This window comes from Galleria mellonella, unplaced genomic scaffold (assembly GCF_026898425.1).
Source record: "Galleria mellonella isolate WM207_F2 unplaced genomic scaffold, CSIRO_AGI_GalMel_v1 utg1380, whole genome shotgun sequence".
NCBI lineage: Eukaryota > Metazoa > Arthropoda > Insecta > Lepidoptera > Pyralidae > Galleria > Galleria mellonella.
The window spans coordinates 43,870-59,414 of record NW_026441993.1 but is presented as its reverse complement, the minus strand read 5'-3'; the positions used below and the strand labels follow the sequence as shown (position 1 = coordinate 59,414).

At 30.0% G+C, this 15,545-nt stretch overlaps 1 protein-coding gene across 1 annotated transcript; it reads left to right on the top strand.

Annotated features, from left to right (window-relative positions):
- The first annotated feature begins 3,588 nt into the window (after positions 1–3,588).
- Positions 3,589–6,868, top strand: LOC113523569 (trypsin-3-like). Its single transcript, XM_031907681.2, has 5 exons — positions 3,589–3,657; positions 4,059–4,254; positions 4,859–5,108; positions 5,564–5,707; positions 6,395–6,868. The coding sequence occupies exons 1-5, from the start codon at positions 3,609–3,611 to the stop codon at positions 6,545–6,547; spliced, it is 792 nt and encodes a 263-aa protein (XP_031763541.2). The 5' UTR covers positions 3,589–3,608; the 3' UTR covers positions 6,548–6,868.
- The last annotated feature ends 8,677 nt before the right edge of the window (positions 6,869–15,545 follow it).

Below are 15,545 nucleotides of genomic sequence, written 5' to 3'. Positions count from 1 at the left end.
TTTTAGAAGATAGTTTTATAGGAAAACTATTCAATATAAGATTATAAAAGCATACTTTTGTATTGTTGTATCAGTCGTTAATAGTCCACTGCAGAACATAGCTTCCCCACAAGGGGGTTTGCTAGTAGTTGCTACTCTTGGCAGGCGGGTTGGCAACGGTAGTTTTGCTTTTGGTGATGTTTTAAGAGGGACTCTGCTGCCAATCCTTCCAGCGTAAGTCCCCTTAATCCTTATGACACCCACGAGTAAAGAAGGGGTGGCCTATTCTATGCCGGGATCTACATGGTGATACACTTTTGTGAATAAAGTATGAAAATAAATAAATTGTTGTAAATTCTTTTGCCTTTTGTCAAGCAAAAAATTACTCCAAAATTTTATTTTTTTTCCTCTTATGGTATAGAATATTATTTATTTATCACCTATTTACTAATAATTTTGTGAGAATGACGCCTTTTAACGTCATTACAGTACTGTAAATAGTATATCTGAAAACTTATTTAAAATAAATGAATACGCAAACTATTAAAAGTAAAATGCAAGTATAGATAGGGTATATTCTATTTTATTATATACGTATTAACTACTGTCAGTGTAGGTATACACCTTATAATCTTGATGAATGATTAGAGATCACGCAAGCATAAGCACCATGTGGGTCCCAATAGATCGTATGTTATGATACAGGTAGGTTGTAAAATATATAATGTATCTTATATCACTATATATAATTGTCAACATTTATTTATATGATAAAAAATATAATATCTCGATAATTACATATATAAGAAAATATTTAGGCTCTTATTAATAATATAATAAATATATTTGTTAATAATAATATATGAATTTATTAATACTGAATCTTAAATAATTTATTTCTTTTATATAAATAAAATTAATATACAAATAAATCGTTATAATTCTGAATTAATAGAAATAAATTATATATTATTATATTGATATTATTTACTAGCTGTATTTTGCGGCTCTGGCTACATGAATTAGGTTAAATCGTACTTTATTATTATTATTGTTAAACTAGAACATCATTTAAAGGTTACTATCCTATTGTTACTCATAAAAATGTATCCTAGAGTGTAGTGTACACCTATATTATTGAAAAAGATTATTAAAATCGATAATTACAAATCTGTGTTAATAATTTTATCGCTTGCATTATTTTAAGCGACGAAACGGCTAAGCTTCGTAGATGAAACTGTCAGAAACAACGACAAGACGCCGTCGAATTACAAATTTAGATTTTTATTGTTAGCTCTTTGCTGAAAACTTTATTGCAACGTTATTTAACTATAAATAGAGTAAATATATAGAATTTTATTTTTGTTATCATTATTAATTGCATTTGTTAGATCAATGCACCGCCATTTATTCTGTCTGATTAGTGTAACGTTTGATTGGTAGAGAATGCCATCAGGCACACATTTTAATGTGTGTAAAAGTACAAATAAATAAAAAATGATATTATAAATATAAAAATAAGTCTATTTTAGCTTAATACCATTACCAATTATGTAGGTTAGAGGAAGAGAGAGTATTATTCTAGAGCTAAATATAGAGAAAATTGTAATCCCACTGAGACAAAGTCACGGACACGGCTATTATATATTTTTAGAAAACAATAATAATTCAAAAATATTCTTCACAAATCTTTATATCTAATTTAAGTGACTGGGGATGTAATTGACATACCTACTAGCAGCATTTGTGCTCATTCTTATTTTAGAAAGATTTTTTTTTATATTTCCTATAAGGTATGTTTGTGTAAAAAGAAACTGCCATAGGTACTATCTTTGATTTCCGTTTATAATTTATTAAACGGAAAATTTATTTAAAAAAACAAGCAATTTCTCATTTCCCTAAGAATTCCAGAAAATGTGTTCTGTTATATAAGTTTTAGTATACCTTAAAGACTAATAACTTATTGCTGGGCATAGGTTATCAGACATAATTCACCTCTCGAGGGGAAATAAAATTTTTGTGTCAACTATTTATAAGTATAATATAAGTAATTACTGAAATAAAATGTTACCTTTAGATTAAATAAGTATATGTTTTCCAATAATTTCACCATTAATAGACAAACTTCAAAATAAAATTTAAAAATAGTCACTAAAATAAATATTTCAATTGACATTTGATCGGCTTAAACCATTTTTGGAACTTAAATGTAATAAAGTTGGTCACGATAAACACCAATATGGAACCCCTATTAGAGTAGCCCTCGATAAATAATTCATTTAATATCGGCATTAAGCCAAAAACACATTTTATGTTACATTAATTCAGCCGTTGTCCAGTGTAGAACATAAATTAACGACCAATACATTCCCAACGCTAATAAAATTAAAATTTGTAAAAAATAAATTCGTAATACCTGGGTTCGTAATGCGAAAATTTAAAGATTTAATTCTATGCACAATACTTGTTTGTCTATATTTAACGAAGTAAATGTAACTCTTTATTACTATCAATTCAATAATAAACCCCATGGACAAATGGAAAATTAATCTAACGGTAGGTACGTCACTACCACATTAAGTATATTATACTAAACCTTGATTGAATATGTAAAGTGTATTTTTTTTTCCTAAAACATTATTTTGGCTTTTATTGCTCTTATTAAGACCACTCATATCAATTTTTCTTAAATATATCTCATATACAGACATTGTCTAGTTACTAATTTTATTATATTATTAAGACATAATGATATATTATTATTTAATTACGTATATATTTTATGGCAAAATTCGCTACTATTTGTTTTTAATTTTTAATTCTTTTTAAATAGAAAAAAATACTCCTACCTATCTGTTGTTTCTATGATAGTCGACTACATCATGAGAGGTATATTTATAAAAAATATGTATTACTTTGTAAAAGGTTCTGTATAGTTTACAATTACATGTGTTTTTTTTAAAATAAAATGAAGATCAGTAATGTATTTGTTGCAATAGAATTGAAAGAGGTTGTTTAAAACAGTTTGCTGGTCTGGTTTGACTCTCTAACGAGCTTTTAATAAACGAGTTAAAAAGGAGAAGATTCTTAATATAACTATATAATTATGTCTGTAAATATATCACACGATGTCAATGGGTTCAGTTTTAACTGAACTTATAATTTACTTATAAACTTTACTTAATAACTATTAACTTCTTTCTTTTATATCGTTAGAAGTTTCGTAAGTATGCATTATATTGTAATGTAATAACAACCGGTTTAACTTATGATAAATAACCAATTTACTTATAAGAACATAATAGGCCGTCATTATTATATTTTACTAAATGAACCCCTAAAATACCCTCATCTATATTAAACATACCATAATCAGAAAATCTCTCTACCGGGTGATAAGTATAACTTATTGATGTATAATTAGAACTATAATTATAATGACACTGAATTCTGCAAGGTTTCTCTATGATTGCCATGGTGATAATATGCCCCTATAATTATTGTATGTGTTCAAACAAGAGCAATCATAGAAAATTGACAAACTAATTATTTAGTTGATTATACTCACGGGTATTTAAACATTTCGCTGAAAAAGTAAACAAAGTCGTCTTCTGAACAAGGAAAGAGACATGTTGAAAATAGTATTTCTCTATGTATTTATATATGGAGCTGCCAACGGTATAACATATACATTTATATTTTATTTTTCACTATTTAAAGTTTCTGTATAAATAATTTATATATAAGACTTTTGAATTTTTCATCCAATGGTTATATGATTAGAATTGTTTTGTTTAATTTCGTTACCAAATATTTAGTCTCGAAGGGGGAATACACTGTATTATATAATTTATATATTGATAGTACAGGCGTGGTTATCATTCCATTTTTAAGCAACTTAGGATGGCAAATCAGCTGATGGCCCACCTGATGGAAAGTGGTAACTGTTTCCTATACACAGTAACAGTACCATGGATATGAAAAGGTATACTCTGTGGCTCATGAAATTCTCCCATTTTCACTCATTAAAAAAATTCCTCTTCTTCCTCTAAAAGTTGGTGAAATACGTGTGTTTACAGATGTTCTAGCAAGGAGCCACGGCAAAAGGAACAAATGGCACGATGGCGGGAAGATTGTGGGCGGAACGGAAACCAATATAACATCGTATCCATATCAAGTATACGTGGAGGTTCTAAGAGGTGTTCTATCCTATGGTTGTGGAGGAAGCATTCTTAGTGACAAATACGTGTTAACTGCTGCCCATTGTCTAACAGGGTATGTTGTTTTTTGTTTGTAACGTACTGGTAATCTCAAACGATTTACTTCCCTTGTACTGAGAAGTAGTTACCGAGAATATCGAGGACACTTGGGGCATTAGAGAATAAAGGTACAGTCCATAGTCCTACTTATGTGTTGATATTTCTGAGGACTCAGGTCTTTTGTTTTCTATAAGATTTGTAATGATTTATTTTTAGACTGAAACACAACACATTTGTAACTGCTTCACAATAGTTAATAAGGTAAAATAACAGATAGCCGAGACACAAAGAGTGTTACCAGGAAAGGTAAAGGGACAGCATACGAAGAATTCTTTGGACTAACACAGGTGTCAGATGATCATCAGATATGTTGTAAATTTATCTTCATTGTATATTTTTTATTGAAGCTGTAAGAAATTGTTGCGTATTAGAGATCAACTATGTAAGCTATGAATCGTCTCTTCTCAGAATTAGAAGTTGGTACTGGTATTTTGAAAAAAGTAACAGTCGAGTTCCATTGAATTTCTTTGTAGATGAATCTATTTTTTGAACTGGTAAGATCAAAGACAAACAAAAATTGTAGTATGTAGGTGTTTTATAATTTTATTTACTTATCTTAGCGTCTCAAGAGTACGGGTTAGAGCAGGCAGTACATCGGCAAGCAGTGGTGGCACCAGATATACAACATTCTTGTACAAGATCCATCCTGACTACGATCCTATAACTAGTGATAATGATATTGGTATAATTAGAATGGTGCGAAAAATGACATTGGACGGTGTAAATACTAGAGCTGTAGCATTACCATCCGCTGACACAGTTATAGACGAAGGCCAAAATGTTGTTGTTACCGGATGGGGTGCTACTTCTGTAAGTAATTTTCCAGATTCGATTTTTTTTATTGTTTTTGATCTACCTAAATCTATTCTACAAATTCCGTAACGCAGTGGTAAGCATGTCGTTTTAGGGAAGTGAGGTCTTAAGTTTGACTAAGTTTGAGACTGGACCAATTTATAATAGTTATCTGGTATTTCATATTACATGGTATTTGATATAGCTCGAGAACTAGACAATTTGTTTTATTGTCTAACATTTATTATTCATTAGAAAAGAGAATTCTAGATTACGATATCATTTTTAATGGAATTTTATAAATGTAAATTGAAATCTACAAGTTAAAATTGAAATAATTAGCATCTTATAAGAGAGTGTAAAACGATGCTAACGACTTTGATACCGTCTAGTACATTTGATATAAGTAATTGAAGAAGAATATTGTAAATAAAATTTTGGCTTTATATTTACTGTTTAACATTTTATTTTAGGAGGGAGGTTCTGGTTCGGATACTTTGATGGTGGTAACGGTACCGGTTGTCTCACTGCAATCTTGTAATGAGACTTACTCAAACAGTATCACACCACGAATGTTTTGTGCTGGGTACGAAGAAGGTGGCAAGGATTCTTGTCAGGTATTTATTACTTTTATTTCTCTTTTACAATACGTTTATGTATTTTCATCATCATAATTATCCATTAAATTAATCCTTAAGTTAAACTTTTGCTTAATTTCATGCATTTCTTTTCTTTTTACGTAGATTCTCTTTCACACTGAACTATCAGCATTTGCTTGTAACTTAGTTTACGTGGAGTTAGTATTTTTTAATGGTGACGTATGTTCTTCGTCGAAGTTCAAGGTGTACTGACTAAATTTCATCAAAAACTAGCAGAGTTACTTTTACGATCATAATATTATTATGGATTTATGTATTTATTAACTACATCTGTTTTAAATTTAAATTTATTTATACAGGGTATAAGGGATAGATTGGCAAAAACTGAAACTGTGAATTCAGACCATTATTCTGAATTGAAAACCAGTGAAAATTCTTTCCGGAAAGTTTCAATATTTTTCCTGATTTTTTTTCATTTAAAATCTTGTAATCTATTATATTACGTCATAACATAAAAAAGTAATAATATTTTATAGGTATATACTATGAAATACCAAAAAAACAGCAATGTAATACGTATTAAAATCCTACTGCGACGCGCGGAATCAATTTCATTCATCTGGATCAGTTGTTTTCGTTTTGGCCAATCTGCCCCTTCTATATAAGATTTTAAGAAATCTTTTAAATGTAATTAAATCCATTTAGGGCGATTCTGGCGGTCCAGCTGTTGACGAAACAACCGGTGAGCAATTAGGAGTAGTGTCATTCGGCAGAGGCTGCGCTCGACCCAACGTTCCCGGCGTGTATACGAACGTCGTCGAATTCTTAGACTGGATAGCTGAGAATACTAGTTCTTAACCAAAATTTCTGTTCTCTTTTAGGCTGTGTTAATATATAGATAAGAACCTGAATGACACAAAAGGAATTTTTATAAATGTTGATGTCAGTATACCAGTAATAGGACATAACAATCGAAAATCCAGGAATAGTATTCATTAATCTAAACAACATTTCGAAAAATAATAAACAATTTTTAATCCAATCATACCTACTGGATGTTTACAATAGCTGTACTTAGTCTGTTAAATATATTTAATTATGCTATTAATTTTATTTATTGTTGGTGTTGGTTATTATTATATGTTATTACATAGTTTAATAATGATACAATTTCAAACATTTTGTGTTTTATTCAGTTTTTAGAACAGAAGTATATAGTAGTACATAACACAATCTATGTATGTTTGAATTTTGATTGTGAAGTATTCTACATGAATGCCATATCGTGATAAAAATACATTTATATTCCTATCATACTTGATTCAATGTTTATATAAAAAATTATATAGTATACCTATACCTATATATTTTTTTAAATAAACATTGCGCGCCTTTTAAAATTCATGAAACGTTTTTATTTATTTATTTTAAAACAATTTTTTTTTTCATTAGAGTACGTTTTAAGAGACTTCATGATATCTGATCTACCTATCTATCATTCACAAGAGCGACGTCCCTATATTGAATATTTAATTACTTTTTCTCTTTTCATTCTGATTGAAATTTATTTAACTTGATACAGCAACACCAAGGGTGCTTGGATTTTGCAATCCTTAGGGATCTCTGATAATAGCCTCACGCTAACGCTGTGACTTTATCCTTGCGATAGTCTAATTTAATTCATAAAAAAATTTTGACACATATTATTATTAAAATTATTTAGGGCATTTTTTCTGTAAATAATTACGATAAAATAACAAAGACCTCTACATTCCATGCAACATTAAACAAATTAGAGTTTAAGCTATATTTTATGATTCGCTTGACCGATTGTGCGCAAGTAGATAACAACAAGTTACAGCTTATGCTCGCAGAAGCGAATTACTCTAATATTTTTCCTAAGCTGAGAGTATTGTTTAATTATATGTAAAATAACGGTACTTGAATAATGATAAATGTCTCCGACTATTCTATCAGGGATTAAAATTGTGAGCATATTTATTTTAAAAAAAAATATACCTATTATGTATAAAACTCGTAGATAAGTCATTTATATTTTGAATAAATTAAATATATTTGGCGACAAGAAACCATAACTGAAACAGTCCAACAACGAACAAAAATAATAAGAAATTGAATAATTGATGTGTCAAAAATGCAAATGCAGATATCCATCGGCGAGAAGAGAAGAAACTTTTTATAAATGACAAAACTCACAATGAATACTAACAGAATCCCTTAGCATTTAAATGAACGGGACCTACAAAGTTCTTGTGTAAGTGAAACTTTTTTAATTTCGTTGAAAAGTGCCAGGTGCTTGGCGCACGTCAGTATCAATTCGACAGACAATCCCTCCCTCACTGTGTTCCGTGATAAGGCGCTTCTCAAGTAGAAATGTAATCGTTGTTTTTTAATTGAGATTGTGCTGATTTTTAAATTGTTGTTTTGCGTTTTCCTTTTCAAGAGATGCAAGAAAAGTTTTGTAATTAGAAATTAGTTCTTTTGTTTACTGTGTAAATGAAAAGAAAAGGGAAATTAGAGTTTGTGGAATTGTATAGATAACATCAATGAAAAATAATGGCTTGTGAGTCAAAGGTTCGTTACAAAAACTCTGTATCAAATAATTTTATCGGTTAAAATTATTTTGCCACCTTTCACTTGAGTTAGAAACGAATATATTAATTCTAAAAAGAACACGCGATAAGCAAAAGAATTCCTACAAGGATATTTGAAGATTGTTAATTTTATTATTACCTAAATACCTAAGTAGATGGACAGAAGATTATAGATTTATAGTCTATGAATTGCCATGTGGTTTGGGCATAGAATGAGCCACCAGTAACTTTTCCATCAGTGTCGTAAGAAGTGACTAAGGGAACTTAGTTATCGAAGGATGGACAGCAGCGTCTTTCTTGAAACATTACCATAGCTTAGCTATGGTTGCCAAACCGCCTGCTAAGTGTGGCAACTACTGCCGCCACTTATGGGAGGCCTATGTTCAGCAGTGGACGGTTAACTGCTGATATGGTATGGTATTGTATTCAAATATTGTAGTTTATTAGTTGAATCACTTAATGATTTTAAGTAGTTACAGTTAAAAAAAAGTATTTCCCAAAGAGGGTTGACGTCAGGCAGGCGACTGGTTGTAAAACTAAAAGGCAAATCTTTTTGTAATATGGAATAAAACATTACGCCGACCCCATATAATAATTAGGATAAGGGTAGGAAGATGATGAGTTAAAAAAAAGTATATGAATATGAATTTTCATGCATGAGACGCTAATAGGGCTAAACTTCGTACCGAAGATTTTCTTTAACATCATTTGGCGTTATCTACAAGTCGACCGCAGACTGGAATAACACAAAATGCAATTGACGCTGCAATGTAATGAACAAATAAATAGAAAAACAATATTAAATTGAAACAGTAATTTAAAATAACATTCATATAATACTCATATTATTTACATTATATATATATATATATATATATATATATATATATATATATATATATATATATATATATATATATATATATATATATATATATATATATATATATATATTTTACTATACACATAATACATATCAAAACATAATAAGTAGATATAGTCCCACATACACGGAGCGAATTCTTGTCGTGACGATTGTTCGTTCGATTTTGAACATCGAACGACGAGTCACACGTATGTTGCAATGTCGTATCCAATTTTACAGGGAGATGGATCGTTACAATAGTCATTTCGACTAATCGAAAAGATAAATTGCTTCATGTTTAGCGAGTATTAGATAGTATAGACGTCTGAAAGAACAGAAAGCTGTTTATTATTAGCGATGTTCCACAAATCGCAACAGTTTTAGCAGACTGGACGGATGAAAGGAAAAGATAAATGAAAATGTAATTAAGCACAAGGAAAACTTTTAAGAGAGCGTTAAAAAGTTTCTTAGCTCCGGCAACATTATTTATTTCTCTCCCAGGGTAATCTTGTTATTTGTTTGTTTTATATTATATTTTTTGTAAATTAAAACACACCGAAATAATTGCGAGAAAAATAAACATCGCTCTCTTGGTTCAGTTAGATAAATTATATTTGGTACATAGAGCTGAAACATTTTCTACATTGTGTATAATTATTTTTTTTATTAATAAATATATTTTTATTTTATGAGTTTTTAATTTTTGTGTAAATAAGTTTTAATTTTAAATAAACTTTTGACGTAGGTAAAGGAGAAATAGCACTTAAAATCTTTATCTTTAGGAGTATCTACTTATTCCGTAGACTGACGTTTACTTTTTCGGATAGCACATAGTTTAACATAGTCGTCCATTTCCTGGAAGCACCCGAAGTGATTTGAAGTGAAGTGGCTCAGTACAACGATGAGCTATGAGAATTATCGATGATCCTAGGCTTACAAGCGGTATCGAACCCTTAAGTCTTAGGAGAGATTTTACCTCACTCTGCGTGTTCTACTACTACTCTTCTTTCTACCATCGTACAACTCGCTATTGACAGGGAGTTCACCCCCAAACCTTAAAGCCTAGATTTTAGAGATATTTCCTCCCACGAATGCTTAGATTATAAAATGCCTGTCAAGGTTTTCCTAAAAAATTACAGCATAGGGTTTTCCAAAAAGGGGGTAAGGATGTTTTTTCAGGGTTAGCAATGGACACGTAATATTTTTGGTTTTGCAGGCGTTTATAAGCTAACCTCAGTAGTATAAAAAAAGATCTTCGAAACCATCCGAAAAAGATTAAACAAGTGACAAGGACTCGACACAACAATGCATGAGGCTAATTGTGCTACAATTTAAAAAATAAATCTATGCGTGTGAACTGTTTAGAGTTTAAACAGTTGATAGAGTACATGACAAGACAGAAATTTCGTCCAATGATTATTTCTGATAAGGTTAAGAATCACTGGTCTATTCAATCATGCATATCCTCTTTTATTTTAAAACCTACACATTCTTTTAATGCATTTATTTTCACATAACCTTTGCACGCTCTATATTTATCTAATTTATCAAATTATTCATGCTTTGTTAGAGACATCAGAGGGTGAAACCCTGGTAACTGGTAGTGATATTTAGTTTATGTATTGAATTTTAAGTTTTGAAATATTTCTATAATTTTATAAGTGATTCGAATATTTATTATTTTACTGCGTAAATTGAAATAATAAAGACTACACCTATTATGTTTTCATAAATTTATAGCAATTTCCTGGTACTTATATTGTCTTCAATAATTGCCCAAAATCCAGGAATTTGAGTGTCAAATAAATATTGAAACATTTGTATTTTGATTAGATACTGTCCAACCTTCTCAGGAACTCTTCAATTGATATAAATATTTCAAAAATTTTTTAACGTTCCCTGGACATATACAGCGCCATATGTAAATTAAACAGAGATTATAGTATAGGCATGAGACGACTGTGTAGACCACGCCACACAAAGAAAATTGGAGTGAACTCAAATCCAGAGACCCGCAGGTAATTGCCCCTGGAGTTGAAGTCAGAATAAAGAGGAATTCTTCGAGGCCCCATCAACCTTTCTCCCAGAGAGTTTGATGACTATTGATGGTGATAAGACAACTGTTTAACGTTCTCAAATTTTTTTTTGTAGATATATATTTTATATATTTAGACCAATACAAACAGACACTCAGTAATAAAACATTCGTATTGTAAGAAAATTAAACTCGTGACTGTCAGAATGTAAAGCGGTGTGTTGAGCTGCTAGATCGCCATAGTCGTCAATATGTTGATTGCGTACTGCACATGATTATAGATTACTGTCGGGTGTGATACTTAATGACCGTTATAAAAAGGGCATCATTTATAGGTCAAAGTGCTTACATTGCAATGCTTGTAATGTAATAGCGAAAGTAATTAAGGATTAAACAAGAAAAAGGTGGAACGTAATATCAAAATTACTGGTTTCCAACAAAATGAAAGGGAATGTAGAAAATTGATTCTTGTTGTCGTACCCTTACTGTGTTTAAGGTCTGAGATTACAAAATAAGTGGATGAGATGAAGTCAAATATTATAATGTATTTTTGACTATTTTGGCTGCGATATTCATCTTATATGCTATCCTGTTGAAATATTATAGGCCACATGAGCAGTGTAACCATCATATAGATTATAGATTTTCCATAATTTAACTACAACCTAGTTATTAAAATTTGTCAAGTAACTTTTTTTTTTATACAACTTAGAATGGCAAACAAGCTGACGGTCCACCTGATGGAAAGTGGTAACCGTTGCCTATAAACATGAGCAGTACCATGGACATAACAGAGTATACTGCTTTGCCCATGATACCCCCATGCGTTGCCATTCCTGAGGACTCAGAAATTATTCCTCTGTACCTTGTAAATTCACGCCATATCCCACCCTTCAAACCGTATAAAAAAAACACAACTGCTTCACGGTTGAAACACGAATGGGACATCATATAGATTATAGGTTTTCCATGCAATCAACTATTTATTAAAATCTCCCTCTTGGCTTATATGCTACACTAAAGGTCCAAATAAACTATGCCAGTTTATGTGTAGTACATATGCAATTGAAAAACTTAGTTCCATATACGAGCACATTTTGTTGCCATTAAAATCACTATTTTTAAGGTTTCGTATTAAAAAGGACAAAAAAACTTTTTTGGTACCACCGTCTGTTTATCAAAAGCCTATATTCCAGGAAGTTTATATTTTGTTTTAAAATTTGGGATAGTTTTAGATATCGTTGGCCTATAAAGAAACTAAATAAATAAAAATTTGTGACGTATAAAATTTTATTTACAAAAACTTTTCTATTGTAAATATTATTAGAAAGTAGGCACCATCTACAATTTAATACACAAGTTAATTGAATAATTACTTCTTACCTTTCAATTTTTTCGTACCTTGTGCCGTATCTTAATTAGCTCCTTCGTAAGGACAGAAATTACGCACGGCCATTATATCTTTTCACTGAGAATTTCATTTTTCATTTTCGTTTTTCAAACCCAACGTTGCGAGATTACTCGGTGAATTTAATGCAACATAACGACTACCTGATGGTACTTTGAATAGAGGTTTTGAATGGGTAACAAGATTTTTCTCATTCGTGTTTTTATTTTTTTTTTTATTTATAATGACTAGACGTTTCATTCGCAGACTTTACATTGAAATATTGTAATTGCTATTCAATCTTGTTTCATTTAGAATAACGATAGTAAACTAGAAAATTAGATTTATTTTATAAAGGTAAAATTGTTTATATTACTTTTATGTAGGTACTTTTAAGTAGTAGTAATCTTATATGGGAAGACTTTTTTATCTTTTTTTTTAACTTGCTTTTTATGTTAGTGTAGTTAGATATAGTGTACTTCTACCTCCAATAAAAAATAATATTTACAGCGATCGACAACGCGCGCGTGATATTCTTGCTGTTACAGGCGTCCATAGGATATAATAACCTTGTTTATCATTAGACGGACTGTATGCTTGTTTACCACCATATTTACATAAAAAGATAAATCATTAAATAATTTTCATTGTATCGCTACTCAAACTGTTTATAACTACTCCTCTCTATCCAAAGGTAGCCTGGAAGAAATCGCTTTTGCGATAAGGCCTCCTATTGTTTTCTGTGTGAACATTTTTTTTTGTGTCTATAATAAGTTTATTACTGTGATCTTTTGGAGGAAACAATAAAGAGTATTTATCTATCTATGTATATTTATGTCCTTATTATGCTATTATAATGTTTCCTCTTAGCACTTTAATGGTTTAAGAATAAAATTTGGCACTATACCTACCTTTATGGGAGAAAACTACTTTTTATCTTGATCAATTGATATATCATTAGTGTCATATTAAAAGATCTCAGAACATCGACATGTTAATAACCTATATATAAAATAACAATTTAAAATTATTATTATAATTCATGTGAGCGAAGTCATGGGCCACTACGAGTTTGACATTATACTTAGAAAGCGGCTATTAAAAAGCCAGACTTTATCTTCATGATAAGCATTTTAATTTCCTTTCCGACAACCAGATGACGTCAGAAATGACGGGCCTCTTATCAAATTAAACAGATATCATCACCCTCTGTAGGCACTTAATTTGGTATAATAACAATAAAGCGGCAGATTTTATTCATTCCACTCGGTTTTTCCGGAAATAACCCTACGGCGCTTTTTTTATAACAGAAAAGAAATATTTAATGATAAAGATAAAATATTATAGATATTAGTTTAGCTACTAAATACAATCTGGAAGACTACGTGAACTGAGTTATTCGTTATATTGTATATTGCAAATAATAAAAAGTTGCAATAAATAAATAAACAAATATTAGTTTATTAAAAAAAATGAAATAGACTAAGTAAATAGAACACAATATTTATTTTATTTATTTAGTATAAGAGTACTCCAGTGAATACAGTTATTCTGATCTATGAAAATATTTCATTGTTCTTGGAAATTTATAACACAAAGCTTTATTATTTTCTTAAATTCTTAAATTAAGAAAAGTTCGTATTATTAGCACTAAATAACTGACAGACTTAAATACTTTTTTTTTATATATATACACATTTTATACATAGAAAAACTCTCAGACCAATATAAATACAACTGCTTGTACTGTTCGGGGTTCGAACTCCTATCTATCGCATGGTGAGATAGTGAGTTAAACTGTTAGATAACTAAAGCCGTCAAATGGAATAGTTTTAAAAAATCGAGACTAATAAAAACAGCTGAACTCGAACTTAAAAAGGTAGTATCATGGAATAATGAAGTAAATTTAATTTTATGATAGACTTTTTAAATGTCAATCAAACCATCAAGAGAGATATTTTTAATTTCCAATGATAAATTATAGTATAAAACACCGTTTGATTTTTAATAAATTTACGACGGAAGGAAATGGTAATTACGCCTTTATATAATTCAATTTTCGCCAGTAAAGCAGTCTGATTTCGAAAACTCTCATTTAAACAAGGTTCTCTTCTGAGTTTCTACTAATGTAACGTAAAGATTTAATGATAGAATCTGTGGGTTTTAATAGTATTTCCGGATTTGATTCTAGATCCAGCTAATTTAAGACAATTATCTAGGAAAACAACTTTGTTAGTTCACTAAACTTTGGGGTTTTCAATGTTCCTAGAATAGTTGAGTTTTGCTGCCAGTTTGTTTCAAGTGTCTCACAATACAGAATGTCTTAATTTGAGAAATATAATAGTATGATATAATTGTTATATAGATTGTTAATTAACCTAGACCATTAAACTGGTGTTAGTATTCATTAATAGAGTTACAAAAAAGATGTTATGAAATGAAAAATATGTTATTAAAAAAAAAAGAAAATTCAAGAACAAAAGAACTACCTGTATCAGCACCAACGGCAATACAAAGTACAAGGTAAATTCATACCTATTATTATGTTAATACAGATATAGGTTGTCCTTTTTTCGAGAATACTAATTTATTTTTATAATTTCTTTTGAGACCTTATTATAAATACTAATACTGGTTTTAAGAAATAGATTACGTTATTTAACATACTGTGTTACAATTGTGTGATACTTAGTACTGTTATAAATAGTCTGTACAATTTTATATACACTCTCTATTCCAGTATACACCAATAGAAATTTTTAGATATGACTTTACTCACGTTTGATAAAAAGAAATTTAGATAATACTTAATCTGACGTATTCGAAAGCCGGTTGAAAGGATTTGTGAGAAGCATGGAGCATGTTCTCGCGCTACGGGATGCGATTTGCATAATAATATTTTTTATTGAATAGTCCGCTTCAAGATTGCTGTGAAAAGCCGATTTTGAAAGGCT

What these genes read in the sequence shown, in the direction of transcription:
- LOC113523569 (XM_031907681.2), top strand. Translation starts at nt 3,609, where the DNA reads ATGTTGAAAATAGTATTTCTCTATGTATTTATATATGGAGCTGCCAAC. An exon ending in TATATATGGAGCTGCCAACG is followed by an intron (nt 3,658 to 4,058) that starts GTATAACATATA and finishes GTGTGTTTACAG; the next exon opens with ATGTTCTAGCAAGGAGCCAC. An exon ending in GTGGCAAGGATTCTTGTCAG is followed by an intron (nt 5,708 to 6,394) that starts GTATTTATTACT and finishes AAATCCATTTAG; the next exon opens with GGCGATTCTGGCGGTCCAGC.